The 16414-nt window shown below is 44.5% G+C and overlaps 1 protein-coding gene across 1 annotated transcript in view; it reads right to left on the reverse strand.

The window, feature by feature from the left end:
* OTUD5 (OTU deubiquitinase 5) overlaps positions 1–15904 on the reverse strand; it is a 20380-nt gene extending 4476 nt beyond the window's left edge. Inside the window, exons 1-4 of the mRNA XM_007958556.2 lie at positions 15811–15904; positions 6911–6975; positions 6667–6823; positions 6421–6569 (exon numbers count right to left, since the gene is read on the reverse strand). Of these exons, the coding sequence (XP_007956747.1) occupies positions 6421–6569; positions 6667–6823; positions 6911–6975; positions 15811–15847 (408 nt within the window). The 5' untranslated portion in view covers positions 15848–15904. The remainder of the gene's footprint in view (positions 1–6420; positions 6570–6666; positions 6824–6910; positions 6976–15810) is intronic.
* Positions 15905–16414: the final 510 nt, after the last annotated feature.

Here is a 16414-nt window from a genome sequence, read left to right on the forward strand (position 1 = left end):
CCAAAGTAGGAGGTGGAACAATGTTTTGTATAGTATGTTATGCCAATTGAGCTTGATGTGCCCTGCGACTATGGTCCCAGCCCGCAGGTTCAACTACTCGGTCTATCTCTTGTTTTAAGCCACCTAAAACCAAACCAAACTCAATCCCATTGAGTTGTATCCAACTCATAACAACCTCTCCTTGGGTTTCCAAGGCAGGATCACTATGGAAGTAGATTGCCCAACCTTCCTTCTGAGGAGGGGCTGGTGGGTTTGAACTGCCAGCCTTCTGGTTAGCAGTCAAGTGCCTCAAGTGCCATAGGCACGATGCTACCAGAGCTGCTCCTTAGGTAATAGTAAAAGAAAAAAAAAAAGTAAAATTCTATGTTGGAATAAGCCAATTAAGTGGACAAAATATTTAAATGCACACCTCACCAAAGATGATATACAGGTAGCAGGTAAGTATAAGAAAAGATATTCCGTATCATTTGTCATTAACTAAAAAACAACAAACCTGTTGCTGTTAATTCTGACTCATAGTGACACCAAAGGACAAAGTAGAACTGCCCCATAGGGCTTCCTAGGCTATAAATCTTTACAGAAGCAGACTGCTACATCTTTCTCTTGTGAAGTGGCTGCTGGGTTTGAACCTCTGTTGGCAGCTGAGCATTTTAACCACTGTGCCACCCAGGCTCTTTCATTTGTCATTATGCAATTCCAAATTAAAACAATGAGGTATCACTACACACGTATTAGAATGGCTAAAATCCAAAACACTGACAATTTCAACTGCTGATGGAAGATGAACATGAACTCTCATTCACTGCTGGTGGAAATGCAAAATGGTACAGCCACTTTGGAAGACAGCTTGGCAGTTCTGCAAAGCTAAACATACTCTTAAAACATGATCCAGCAATTGCACTCCTAGTTATATGGTCAAGTGATAATGAAAATGTATATCCACACAAAAACCCAGACACAAAAGTTTTATTTATAATCACTTTGAAACACTGGAAGCAATCAAGATGCCCTTTAATACGTGAGTGAGTAAACTGTGGTATATCTGTACAATGGAATATTACTCAGCAATAAAAAAGAGCTATCAAAAAATGAGGGAAAAGAGAGCCATTAAACTACTGAAAAATAGAGAGAAATCTTAAATGCATATTACTAAGTGAAAGAAACCAGTCTGCAAAGGCTACATACTTTATGATTCCAATTATATGACATTCTACAAAAGGCAAAACAGACAGTAAGAGTCCTGGTGGTGAAGTGGTTTTAACCAAAAGGATGACAGTGCAGACCCACCAGCTTCTCTGTGGGAGAAAGATGTGACAGTCTGCTTCAGTAAAGATTATAGCCTTGGAAACTATGGGGCAGTTCCACTCCGTCCTGTAAGGTTGCTATGAGTCAGGATCAACTCAACAGCAACAGGTTTGGTTTTTCTTTTTGTAAGAGACAATAAAAAGATTAGTGGTTCCCAAGGATTAATTGAGAAAGAAGAGAGGACCAACTGGCAGAGAACAGGGGATTTTAGGGTGGTGAAACTACTTCCTCACTTATCGACTATCTTGTTATCCCAACATTTCGCATTTACAACAATAGTAAAAAATCTACTATCTGACTATTTTGTGCGTTAATCACATATGTCTGGCAGTAACAAATGCCAAGGTACAGGGTGAGAGTAACACTGGCTATGATGGTTAAGGTTATATGTCAACTTGGCTGGGCATGATTCTCAATGATTTGGCATTTATATAATGATGTAATTTGACAATTATGTAATGATACAGTCATCCTCCATTTTCACATAACACTGATTTTCACATAATGACCTTGTTTTTGGAATCTAAATATGTCAATAAGTGACAAGTGTATTCTGTGTACCTTAATGCTTGCAGATTTTTTAATAAGATCATTTAGGAGTTTGGGGGACCCCAGGATGAAACACAGAATGTGAAAAAAGAATCTAACTGTACTGCAAAGGTATAAAGCAATCTAACTGAAAGATGTGCACCTTGTAGTGCCAGAAAGTAACGAGGTATCACTCCTCTTTCAAAAAAATAAAGTAACAAAAATAATAAAAAAAAAAAACTTCTCAATGATGCCAGTATGTCAAAGAGACACAAGAAAAAACTCAAAGAACTCAAAAAGGCCAAAGCCGAAAAAATGTGACCAACAAAATAAGTAAAAGTAGTATCGGATTATGACTCCATGCATAAATTAAATATCCAGGCGTTCCTACTGAAATAAGTAAATTACTGAACAAGTAAATAAATGGGGAAGAAGAGACAAATCTCCCTTGTACAAGAATTCTAAATAATTTATGTAGATGTTCTGCCCTGGAGGAGATGGAGCATAACTCTCCACCTCTTAAGTGTGGGCTCCACATAGCGACTTTCTTCCAATGAGTCAAGTATGGAAAAGGGGGAAAAACGTACCTTTACAGTGGAGAAACCTGACACACACTACCTCAGCCTACTGATCAAGGTCAACATCAATAGTCATAAATCATGTTGATACAATATCCCTTGATAGGATGTGATGAAAATGACATTTTACCACTGTGATCTTCCTCCCTAAAACTCAACTCCAGTCTCATTGTGAGAAAAATATCAGACAAATTGCAGTGTAGAGGCATGCTACAATCAACCTATACTCCTTAAAACTGTCAAGGCCATCAAAACAAAGAAAGTATGAGAAAATGCCACAGACAAGAGGACTTCTGTTAATAATAATGTATCAATATTTGTTCATTAGTTGGTAACAAATGTATCACAGTCATCTAAGATGTTAATAATAGTCAAATTGTGTGTGTGTGTGTGTGTGTGTATGTGTGGAGGGGGAGGATGTGGAACTGTCATAGCTGTCTCATTTTTTTTATAAATTTAAAACAGTTTTTTTAAAAGGTCTGTTAATAAAAAGAAAACTTAAGCCAATCAAATTTTTTTTAAAAAGAGAGAACTAATCAAGCCACAAAAAATCTTGGAGCCATCTTATTTAAAAAAAAAAAAGCTGCATATTTTATGATTCCAATTACATGTCATTCTGGAAAGGGCAAAACTATGGAGATGCTAAATAGATCACTGACGGCCAAGGATTCAGAAGTGAGTGGTGGTGGGAGGGAGAACTGCATATACAAAGCACAGGAAATTTGTAGGGTGGTAAAAACTATTCTGACAGTGTAATGGTGGATACATGACATGCAGTTGTCAAAATTCACTTTATAGCACAAAGAGTAAACCCTATTGTATGCAAATTTTTCAGTAAGATGATTTAGGGGGTTTGGAAAAGGATAGCAATAATGGTGGCACAACATGAAAAATGTCACCAAAGTCCCTGAGCTGTAAATGTGGAAGTTTTTTTGTTGGTGAATGTCTTGTTGTGTATGTTTTCATCACAATAACAGTAACAACAACAAAGATAATTTAGGAGGTCAGGGGATGTCAGGATGAAATACAGAAATATGACAAAAAAATCTAATTGTATCAAGCAACCTAACTGAAGGAAATGGGAGGAAAATGCTGACCTAACTAACTTGGAAATGAGTGGGGTCTATAAGACTAAAGGCAAAAGTAACAGCACTGTATTGTAGTTAATAAAGTTGTTTCTCATGAGGGTACTGGTTAACAATCCTGATAGTGCTACACATGTATATTGAAAGTGAGCAATTATGTAAATGGATGGGAGTCAGGTTTCTCACTGTAGGAATTGGAATTTACAGATAAACAATGGGAGGAGGCTAGAATGATCCTGGCAATAATGGATTCAAGTTGAAGACATCAGCAAGAACTGAGGTTTACCTTAAATATAGATACAGATGATAACATATAGAAATATTTAAAGATGTATGTATATGCACATTTAAGTACACACACATCTCTTTGCCCTGTTAGCTGAGAGGGTCTAAGAGCAAGGAGCAACACCTAGCACCCAGATCTTGTTTTCTAATAACATTCTCCAAAAAAAGGGAAGCAAGACTCCTTAAAGACGTGGCTAACTCTACAACTGAGGCACAAAATATACACAAGATGAGCTGCCCTCCCCCAAAAAATGCCCAATGATGGCAGTATATCAAAGGGAAATGGGAACCAACTGAAAGAACTCACAAAGGCCAAAGCCAGAACAATGTGAGCAACAAAATAAGTAGAAGTAGTATTGGATTATGATCCAGTATGTAAAATAAATATCCAGGAGTTCATATGGAAATAAGTAAATGACTGAACAAGCAAATAAGTGGGGAAGAAGAGACAAATCTCCCTTGCACAAGAATTCTAAATAATTTATGTAGATGTTCTGCCCTGGAGGAGATGGAGCATAACTCTCCACCTCTTAAGTGTGGGCTCCACATAGCGACTTCCTTCCAATGAGTAAAGTATGGAAAAGGGGAAAAAAAAGTACCTTTACAGTGGAGAAACCTGACACACACTACCTCAGCCTGCTGATGAAGGTCAACATCAACAGTCATAAATCATGTTGATACAATATCCCTTGATAGGATGTGATGAAAATGATATTTTACCACTGTGATCTTCCTCCCTAAAACCCGATTCCAGTCTCATCTTGAGAAAACATCAGACAAATTGCAGTGTAGGGGCATGCTACAATCAACCTATACTCCTTAAAACTTTCAAGGCCATCAAAGACAAAGAAAGTATGAGAAAATGCCACAGACAAGAGGACTTTTGTTAATAATAATGTATCAATATTGGTTCATTAATTGGAACAAACGTACCACCATCATCCTGTGGAGGGGGGAGGATATGGGAACTGTCATATCTGTCTCATTTTTTCCTATATAAGTTTTTTTAAAAAAGAAGGTCTAATAATAAAAAGAAAACTTAAACCAATCAAATTCAAAGGAAAAAAAGAAAGCTATCAAACCTCCAAAAAGTCATGACAAAAACCAAACTCACTGCCATCAAGTCAGATCTGACTCACTGCGACCCCTCCTTTGGTTTCGGAGACAGTATCACTACAGAAGTAGATTGCCCAAAAAGTCACGAAGGAATCTTAAATTCACAGTGTTAAATGTAAAAAGCCAGTCTGAAAAAGCTATAATACAGTATGATTCCAACTATGTGACATGTCTGAAAAGACAGAACTATAGAAACAGTAAACAGATCAAAAACAAGGGAAGTCTGAGAAACCGTCACAGTCAAGCCTAAAGAAATATGAGGACTAAACGTAATGTGGTATTATCCTGGATGGGATCTAGATAATGGTCATTAGGGAAATACTGAGGAAATTGGAATAATTTACGGTCTCTACTAATAATATACCAGTATATTTTGGTTCATTACCAAAAAACTAAAACCAAACTCACTGCCATCGAGTCAGATCCGACTCATAATGATCCCTCCTTGGGTTTCCAAGGCAGTATCACTACAGAAGTAGATTGCCCAACCTTCCTTCTCAGGAGTGGCCGATGGATTTGAACTGCCAGCCTTCTGGCTAGCGTCAAATGCCTTAGGCATTATGCCATCAGAGCTCCTATTGGTTCGATAGTTGAGATAAAAGTACCATACTAATATAAGATGTTGCTCTGGTAGCACAGTGGCTAAAGCACTTGACTGCTAACCAGAAGGCTGGCGGTTCAAACCCACCAGCCACTCTTCGGAAGAAGGTTGGACAATTCTACTTCCGTAGTGATACTGCCTCGGAAACCCAAGGAGGGGTCACTATGAGTCGGGGCCGATTCGATGGCACATAACAACAACAAAATAAGATGTTAATCATAGAGGAAACTGGGTGTGGGGTATATGGGAACTCTCTGTATTTTCCTCAGTAAAAGCTAAAACTTTTCTAAATTTAAGTTCATTTTTAAAAACACTTATAGTGGAAGGTGTGTTGATATTAGGGTATGTGTTTCTTAAAATGAGGAGGAGCACTTTGTTTGTAGGAAGTGAAACCAGAATAGAAGATATCAAAATCCCCAGCAGACTGTTTGAATATACCAGTGTGTTCTGGGAAAATGTTTCACACCTTCTGAGCACCTGCTACGCATCAGGCCAGTGTTAGGCACTTCCTCTATCAATCAAGCTGCCAGCTCAGAGTAGTTGCACAATCTGCCTATGGTCCCACAGCCACTAAGTGGTGAGGCCAGGGCTGCATTCAGGTACCTGTGATGATAGCTGTCTGTAACTGCTTTGAGTTAAGAGGGGAATCCAGGTGGACGCTAAGATACCCAGACCAAGCCTTGGCACACTGTTCCCAAATCTGGCTCCATATTCTAAATGTCAACTCTCAACAGGCACAAAAGATAGATGAGCTCACAGACAAGCAAACTGAGACCACATAATTAAAGAATACCTCAGGTAACTACTTAATTTTATGGAGGTGAGACCTCAAGGGAGACCCGGAGAGGGGAAGAGACATTTTTGTGAGCTAGGGGCAGAACAGAGATTCCAAAAGCCATTTCAAGCATGGAGGCCCACTCACCCCTGGTTTGAATGATGGCAGGCCCAGCCCTACGCCAATAGTAGCCTTGTTGGGATTCACCACTGAATTGTAGTGGATATTCCGATGATAGCTGACACGGATGGGTTCATCCTCATTTTGATGGATCCCATGGAATGTGTTGATGGGTTCTGCAGAGAGAGAGAACGAGGGAGTATCCACAGTGGGCCTGTAGGGCAGGCTCAGACAAGGCACCATCAGTCTCTCACCTATCCACCAGAGAAGTACCTGTGCTGTATTGGTACACCTCCACAGGACGGTTGTACATCTCCGCCATGGCCTGCATCTCAATGTGGTTGCCGTGGCAGTTGTTTTTCCGCTTTCGGTTGATGTAGGTGGTGAAGTCCTCTGTGACATAGTTGGAGAAGTAGTCGGCATTTTTCATCTGTAGAACAGATGGGATGGTCAAGGTCTGTGTAGAAAGGAGATCCTCCCTTCTTGCCCCTGCCCCAAGGCCTCCATAAGGTCTTACCAGATAGTCCATGCAGTGCTTTCGCACAACTTCATGCATATCCTGGTCTCCATACACCTGGTCAGCTGTGGAATAGAAGAAAGAAGAGGATGGGATTCGAACTGCCATCAGAGAAAAATCCTGAGTCAAGGAACATTCTTGTGGGCTGGGGAAGCTGGGGAAACTCCCTTTCCTACCCCAAAGCCTAGTTCTTCCCCTTGTGGGTTGGGGCCATGCAAAAGAGACAGGCAGGCACAAGAAGAACAAGAGAGCTCAGATGACAGGGACAGAAGCAGAGGCCTCTCTTGGGCAAATGACTATCTAGAGTTTGCCTGGCCACTCAGACAAGTCAACAAACATTTTAAGTCCCATAAATGGCCTCGAGCACCACTGATTCTACCCTCCTCTTATACTCTACATAAGGGAACAGGCTCAGGGAGGGTTTTTGGCTTGCCCAAGGTCACACAGAAAGTCAATCTGTGCCAGAGTCAACTCTGGAATTCAGTTTTCCTGAGTCCCAGTAGTCAATGAGATCTTTTTAAGTTAAAACAAAATAAAATCTCAGCTCTAAGCTCAGTTCTACCAGGTCCTAGAGAGCTGAGTGATCACAGGCAAGGGTTCTGAGTCTCATGTGCCTCATTTGTAAAACAGGGACAAGCTGGGTAACTACCCAGCAGGCCTCATATAGGACTGAATGAGGTAATGGGTGCAAAGTGCAACATTGGGCTTGGGATGGAGTCACTCAGTAAATTAGAGAGCCCCTCCCCACACTGAAGCCTGAATGTGGGGTGCTGCAAAGACAGGTGAGGAAAATCCTGCCCCTGCCTGTAAGAAACACATAGCCCAGAGTAAGAGAGTGAAGATATAATATGTACCTAACTTAAGCCTAAGTCAAGAAAGGAGCTTGTAGCCCAAAGAGTCCAAGTGTCTTGAAGTTTTGGTCGAATCAAGAAGGGAAGGAACCAGGCTTCCTCTGCCTTGCTTGAGGATCTTGACAAATGAACTGTCCTTTTCCAGGATGCCCTTTCCCTCCTTCTAGGACGTCTACTTGTCAAGCATCAATGTGTCCTTTAACATAGTTTCCACTTCTCATGCCACAAGGGCACTTGTTACCCGATGTACCAAGGGAGTGAGTGCACAGCCTTCATCTGCCCAGTCACTGGGCTCTCATTGAGAGCAGGTGGTAGCTCACATTTAAGTCCACCTCCAGCTCAGGGCCTAATACAGTAAAGAAAATCAGGTAAAGTTTGCTGAATGAATGGACAAGTTGAGGGAGCCACAGAGGTCTTCTCCCTGGGAAATGTAAGGTGGGCTTAGAAATCAAGCAAGACTGATTTCTACCAGTGAAGATGAAAAGGGAATTCCGCCCCCCCCCCAAGAAGACTGCTGCTCTGATGGATTCTCCCTAGGGCACTGGGGTAGGAACAGGTCAATGCAGGGGAACAGAACTCCAGATTTCTTCCATGATCATCAATCTACCCAGCTGAAAATGGCCAGAAGAATGTCTTCACTATCTTCTCCTTCCCTCCCTGGAGAGTTCTGTGAGATAAGGGAAGGCTGCTCTGAGACAGAAAATGAGCCCTGACTCTTCTCAAGCCCTCTTAGAGGTACAGAGACCTGAGGGGAGAAGGAGGAGTGGGGGTTGTGAAGGTGGGAAGGGGTAGCCCCTTCACTGATGTAAACAAGGATGTGGGTTCTGTGGCTACACTCTCCCCCATCCCCACCCCCACTCCTCCAGTGGCACTTCCAACAAGTCACATGCCCTGCACACGGGCTGGGGGCCCCCTACTGCTGCCTTTCTTAGAAGCCAGGACCACAGAGCCCGCTGTGGCTGCCCAAGCTGCTTGGGGAGCTATTTCTGTAGGCTGAGCTTGGGGCTCCAGGGAGGCAGTACTGTTGGCAGCTGTAGTAAACAGGAACTAAGATGGGAGTGAAGGGGTTAAACAGGAGCAGGCCTGCCAGACTCAGATATACTGACATGTTGGAGAAAACCTATCTCCTATGAAAGGGCTAACTTTCATCTCCAGGCCTGGGAGATATATACATGTCTAATCTAGATCTCAGATGCAGAAAAATGGGCGAAAGAGGAGACTGTGGGAAAAGGGAGGCAGCTGGGGAGAATCTCACGAGGGGCCCTGTGTCCCTGCCACTGACACCTCTGCCTCACTCAATCGAGGCATTAAAGCCTCACAGAAAGACTCTGCTGCCTCCTAGCTGTGTGACACTGGACAACATCTTTAACTTCTCTGGGTCTCAATGTCTTCATTCATACAGCAGGGAAAGCAACTCTTCCTCTCACAGGGTGTTGGCAAGACTTCAGGGGAAGGTTTGCATAACACATGAGGCATAGTAGGTATTCAAGAAACAGGAGCTACATTTGTCCTTCAGATTCCTAGCCGCCCACACATCAGCCAGTGTCACCAGGAGCACTCAGTAAGCCCTTCCCCATTTTTGTTGTACTTCCACAACCAAAGGAAAATGGTCCTTGTACCTTTACTGAATCCAAAGGTACACAAGCCCACCTTTTGTCCCCTTAGCTTGAAACTTTAGCAATCAATTACAAAGATTAATAGCACAGACTTCACAAACAGGGTCCTTAAATATGGACAAGGTCTGATAATTCCCCACTCATCAGTAAAATGTAAAGTATCCCCTTCTCTCGATCCTAAGATGTCACTGATTAGTATGGTACCATAAGTATCTAATCACAGCTTTTTTAGGGGGAAATCCCACCACACTGATTTTAAGATGTACTCTAATTTGGGATCATTAATGTGGAAGAAAATGTGTACCTTTGAACCAAGGACACAGAACAACTATACCTTCCCAACAAGGGAGACAGGAAGTTGTTTATTCAATGACATAGGGCAGGAAAAGCACCCAGCTCAGACATAAGACTCAATAAGAATGAGCTTTTCTGATTCTTCTAGCCCCACCTTTGTCATCCAGAAAGCCCTCCTCCTCCCAGAAGGTTGGCACATGCAGCTGGGGACCAGGCTTGGACTTCCCTGTGTGGGGACATGAGGTAAGGGAAAGAAGGGCTCAGTGGACCTACAGAGGTAGGGGAATTCACAGAACTTGTTTTGATAGAAACTGAAACTTCTCCTCTTGCTGACGCTACCCTTGTGGGCAATCTGCACCTGCTCTCCCCTCCAAGACTCCAGCTGGAAGAGGGTCCCCTACTGCCCCACCTGTTCCCAACCCAAATAGGGCTCAGAAATCCTCAGTGCAATACTGTCATTAGTTCTACCTACCAAGGACTGTCACACTCCAAATCATTTAATTCTCACAAAAACAACTCTACTTTTCCCAGGAGGGATACTGACATACAGGAATGTGCCACAGTTGGCCCAAAGTGATACATTTGGGAAGGGGTTAATTCAAGCACTGGAAACCTTAGCCTATGGAACTCCACATCCCAAGAGCTAAGCTTAAAGCTAGGCATCACTGTCCTGGCTGCAGACCAGAGCATCTGCCATAGGCAAGGTTAGCTCTGTAGGCAAAGGAGCCCTTTCTCAACCCTTCCCCAGTGAGGATAGGGAGTGAAGGTGAGGTCAAGCTTTGCAAAAAGTAACTCGTGACTTGAAGCACTGCTGGCTCCAGGTGATATTACCAACCCCCCACCCCTAATCTAGCTAGCATTTAAGCTGCCTGACCCCCTGGGGACCAGGTCTGATCCTGTCTGTCTCAGTTTCCCCATAAGCACAAACAGGAATAACTGGAACCCAGGGAAGGATTGGGGACAGGAAGGAGAAAACAGGTATCAGGGACTTAGACTCTTCACTTGGGCCACAGAAATAGTATGAACCTTACCCCCCACCCCACTTCTTCCCTTTCTTTGGGCACACAGAGACACAAGAATAGGAATGGATACAGCCAACAGATCCTGACTGAGATAGTTTCTGGGACCAAATACCCCACAAAAATCCAACTGAGCACTATCTCATTCAATGAACAGATGTTCTTGCCATCAACCAGGAAAAGCTGAAGGCTGGATAAGATGTGAAGCTGTACAAACTGAAGAACTCCTCTACCTGTTTCCTAGTCTTTGTCAGGGGTAGAGGATAACCAATAGCTCTAACAAACCTGCCTCAACCTTCTCTGCCGCCAGGGGCAATGTCCCCTACACCTCTGTCATCTTTCCACCTCTAGGTCCCTAACATGTAATCAGCATTTACTACTCAGTAGCTCTGTAGAGAAGACAGGAGAACCTGAACTATCTTTATAAAGAAGTTTCAATACAGGGCTCTACCATTTGCGTTAAAGGCATGTGAGTGGGAACTGCCTCCCCCCAGTGCCTCCAGGTTGCTACATGCCTGCCTTCTAAATAAGCTACATACAATAAGTCCAGTTAAGGATAAAAGGAAGCAAACAAACCACACATGTGTGGTGCTGGGGGCGTCAAGGACCCAGTCTGTCATCCAAGTCTCTCTGGGTCCAGTGAGAACTGTGGCCCTTCTGAGTAAATGAGCTAGAAAAAGGCTTCACCTGCCTGTCAAAAAGCTGTGGTTGTGACCTAGCCTATGGCCCCAACCATCACATCCTCAGTAGGGAGCTGTACGGGGGACAGCAGAACTCAGCCCCCTCAACAGCCTCTGAGATGCCTAGCTCCTCTGCTCTAGGATTTCCACAGCAAAGATGGTAAAATTGAGGGAGGAAAGGCAGAGAAAGGTCAAAGGAAGCTAGTGTATAGGAAGTGACCCATGGGAATCTTCTCCTTCTGTGGCCTGCTTCAACCTCAAACACCTATGTTTTGACACTAACTGTGTGAGTTAGATAGGGTCTTGGTTTTCTTGTGAGGCCTTAGTTTCTCCACTTATAAAACAGTCAAAATTGGTCCAAGATCCATCCTTTCCAGTATTGACGGTGGCCCATGTTCAAAGACCAAAAGGACCAGAAGAGTGGGTCTGGCTAACGTTTCTGGGCCTCCATGCTAAAACATGCATGCTCTCCCATGGTCCATGCAGACAGACAGACACACACACCCACACGGCCTCCACTTTGCCCACAGAGACCAAGGCCAGGGCCAGAGGTTTCTGCTGAGTCAAAGCCACATGGGGAGAGGAAGGAAGAAATGCAGACTCACGTTTCCAGGAGGAGGTTATCTGAGAATAGCAGGGCCTGGTTGGGGGAAGGGTGGGCCACAGGATACCTCTGGGACTCAGTTCCCACCTCCACTCCACCCAAGCCTTCTCCGATGTTGATGAGTCCCCTGATAGGGGGTGGTAGGAGAAAATTAGGCACAAACAATGGATGGTGGTTCACACTGGGGACACCCAGACCTCAGAAGCAAAACAGAAGACAGAAAGCCACCTGTCTCAGGATTCCCAAGATTAGAGGGCCACATGCTCCTAGATGGAGGAGGTAAGGCCCAGAGAGGTCAAGGAACACAGCCAAGGTCACCCAGCCACTTGTAGGCTAAGCTAAGAAGCTAAGGCTCATAGGGTCATAGAAAGAACATGTCCCTTTGGCCACTTTTGGGCTCCATGCCAGCTCTACCACTAATGACCATGAAATATGTCATTTCCCTTTTCTGAGTCTCAATCTTTTCTCCTGTTTCATGGGTGTTCTGGTTACCTAGTGCCGCTCTGTCAAGAAATATACCACAATGGGATGGCCTTAACAAACAGGAATTTATTCTCTTACAGTCTGGAGGCTTTAGGTCCAATTTCAAAGTGCCAGGCTCAAGGGGTTGGGTGAAAGCCCCTCAACCTTGGGGTCCAGCTCTGCCTCCTGCTCCCAGCCCACTGGAGCTAGAGGCGTTTCTTCACTCAGACAGCTGCTAGTTGCTGAGGCTGTGAAGCCCCAAGGTTGACAAGTAAAAAGGCACAGTCCCGATGTTATCAAACCACACGGCAGGCCATTACCTTAAGTCCACTCTAAGTCCCAAGGTTGGCAGAGCATAGCAGGCTGCTGAGCAACGACATGGCTACATGCAGGGTCCAAGCGTGCCATAGGCTAGAGACCATTCTCAAAGCTTCTGCTTATATACAGGAAGCAGACCACATACCCAAAGGCAGCTACTCAGCTGCTCCCAGTAGATTCCACCATGGAGTTGATTACCAGTCTCATCATGGGGAATACTACATCCAGCTGCCCAGCCACTCAACCAGGCCTAGCGAAGCTGACATACAAACATAACCATCACAATGGGATAATGACCCTAATTTTGTAGATAAGCCTGAAGCATCTAGCTGAATGCCTAGCACACAGTAGGGATCAAGGACCTGCACTCCCCTTAGTTATGTGTTCTTTTTGTTATTCAATGCATGGCCAGAAATTAGAGCCTGCAGGGACCAGAGTCTAGGACAAATGCCTTCTGTTCCTGTCCAACTGAGGGTGGAAGCAGGGGCTGACAGAAACCCTGAGGACAAAGACCCCTTCCCAGGCACATGTACTGTGTACTCTGCCCCAAGGAAACCTCCAGATCAGGCCTAGAGACCCAGAGGCCACATACTTCTGGGGAGAGGCCATGGGGCTTCTGAGGTTTTACAGAGAAAAGCCAAGGGCAGCCCAGTCAGGGGAAATGTGGTAGACATAGTGCTGATAGGGAAAAGCCTTCAATCTGCCCCAATCAGCTCTTCCTGTAAGCCTTACTGGAAGGCCCCAATAGGGGGGCCAGGGAGTGTTTAAGGAGAACAGCTAGACAGATACATACACACAAACACACATGCAGAAACGAAGTCTACCTCAAAGATGGCCCAAGACACAGATGTGCCACTGCCCTCCCTGAGGAACAGGGATGGGGCCCACCTGACCCTAAGTCCACTAATAGCCAGGCTTATCCCACATATAATCTGAGGACTCAGCAGCACAGGGCCAGGCACATAAAAGGTCTCCACCTAATCTTTCTTTGCCTTCTTTCTGTCCATGATGCCTCTAAACATACTATCTTTCTAGGAAACATCCCAGAGAGAATACAAACTTGAGCTAGAGAGGCAGTAATACTGGGGCTTCTCCTAGACCAGCAGAGTCCACTGCCCATTCAACAAATATTTGTGGCTCAGAGGTACCACTGACAGCAGTGCTACCATGAAAGTACTCCTAGTGGTGCAGTGATTAAGCACTTCCCTGTTAACCAAAAGGTTGGAAGTTCAAAACCACCAAACCCTCTACAGGAGAAAGATGTGGCAGTCTGCTTCCATAAAGATTATAGCCTTGGAAACCCTATGGGGCAGTTCTATGAGTCAGAATCGACTCGATGGTAATGGGTATCATTCCATGAGGATCTTCTATGTGTCAGGCACTAAAGGGATTTACCTAAGTTATTTCATGTAATCCTTACAACACTAAACAAACAAACAAACAAAAAACTCAGAGTGGATTCCAACTTATAGTGACCCCTCCCTGGGTTTCTGAGGTAGCATCTCAGGTAGATTAACCAGTCTTCCTTCCGAGGAGTGGCTGATGGGTCTGAACCACCAGTCTTCTGGTTAGCAGTCAAATGCCTTAGGTACTATGCCACCTAGGGTCTTTTTATCTCCATTTTACAGATGAGGAAACAGCCTCAGAAGGAAAAGCTACTTGCCCAGGGTCACATCAAGGATCAGTGACACAGCCAAAAATGAAGCCTGAGTTGGACCAGCCCATCAGACATGGGGTAGTATACACAGACTGAGAGAACAGCAGACCTAGAAGGGAGTTGAGAGCCCTTTAATATCAACACAATTTCACAGATGAGAAAGTAGAGACAGAGGGCACACAGAGGTTGGGAGTCAGGGCCAGAACTAGAAGACAGGTCTTTCTACTTCCAGCTCAAAGTTCCTATCAGAAGGCACTTTTCCTTGGTAGGTATCAGAGACCAAAATAGAGGATCAGGTCACACTTCCAGCTTCCCCTGGACACTAGCACTGGCCCTCACGACTCTTTCTTAGGCCATAGATTCAGAGTCAAAGGAACCTCAAAAATCTAGCTTAGATCAAATATCAGATGGCATTAAGAAATTAATTTTATCAGATGTAATAATGGCACTTTGTTACCAGTTACGTTAAGGGGGAAAAAAACGAAGAAAAAGAGAGAGCTCTGATCTATCACAGAAAAATACAGAAATATTTACAAGTGAAACGATCCAATATTTTGTTTTTCTTTAAAATACTCCTGGTTTCAGGGGAATGAAAAAGAATAGATGGGGTAGTGATGAAATAAGACTGGCATGTGTTGATGACTATGGAAGCTCGATGACAGGTACATGAGGGTTCACTATTCACTCTACTTTTGGGTAAGTTAAAAAAATTCTATTATTAAAGAAATTGTAAAGATCTAGCCTGATGTCCCCTTCACGCCCCCCATACAGATGGGGGAATAAAGGCCTAGTGTCCCAGGTACAAACTCAGGTGTCCCATATCCCAGAGTGACAAGAGCATGCTGTCGTTAAGTGCGCACACCTCAGACTAATGGAACCCAGAGTCAGAATCCCAACTCTACCACCTACTAGCTGTTTGATTCTGGGTAAGTCACACCCCATTTCTGAGTCACTTTTCTCACATGACAAATGGAAGCAGTAGTCCCTCCACTTGTCTGGTTTGGGGGAGAATTTAAAGGGTATTCCTATAGTACCTGATGGATTACTCTACCCATAAATGATAGCATTTTTGTTTATCACTATTATTGCTATTATATTACTCTCACACCACCACACTGCCTCCTAGAAGCCAGATACTAAATCTTAAGAGTCCCTATGATACCAGCTTCAGAAGAAAGGTCTGGTAATCTACTTCTGAAAAATCAGTCACTGAAAACCCTACGGAGCACAATTCTACTCTAACACACAAGGGGTCTCCATGAGTCAGAACAGACTTGATGGCAACTGGTAAAAAGACCAGCTAACTTTGCCCCCAACCCCATCTCAGGGGCTACACCTGACAACTGAGACACAACTCAGAGACAGCCCTAGGCCCTTGAGGGCTGAGGCAGAGACTCACCTACAGCCCGGAAGAGACAGGCGCCGTCCTCCTTCATCTGCTTGATGATGAAGCCCTTCTTCTCTCAAAGGGCCTTTTCAAACCAGTGCTCCTGCTGGAGGAAGAGGTGGGGAAGTTAGCAACAAGGAGGACCTGTACCCCCTTCCCAGGAACCTGCCCTCGAGCTCCTGAGGAGCCCAGCTGATTGACAGAGCGTACACTGGGCAGGATATCCAGGTTAAAGGGGGCGGGAGGCAAGGCTAGGCCCCAAGTCCCCTAGAGCCAGGAAAGGGAGGGACCAGGAGCACCCTCTGGGACCTCAGGAGTGCCAGGATATCCAGGTAAAAAGAGACGGGAGGCAAGGCTAGGCCCCAAGCTGCCTAGAGCCAGGAAAAGGAAGACCAGGAGCAGCAGGGGACCACAGAGTGGCAAGCTTCAGGTAGGATTTAGGTAAGAGGAGGGTGCAGAGGTTTCCAATAGCTAAGGGAGACAAACTTGTCTGTCAGTTTGTCATCCTGTGAGGCTTGTGAATTGCTGTGAGGCTTGAGGCTGTGCCACTGGTGTTTCAGACACCAGCAGAGTTGCACATGGTGCACAGGTTTCAACGCAGCTTACAGACTAAGAC

Source organism: Orycteropus afer, unplaced genomic scaffold, assembly GCF_000298275.1.
Source record: "Orycteropus afer afer isolate SDZICR_OR568_19922 unplaced genomic scaffold, OryAfe1.0 scaffold01011, whole genome shotgun sequence".
Lineage (NCBI taxonomy): Eukaryota > Metazoa > Chordata > Mammalia > Tubulidentata > Orycteropodidae > Orycteropus > Orycteropus afer.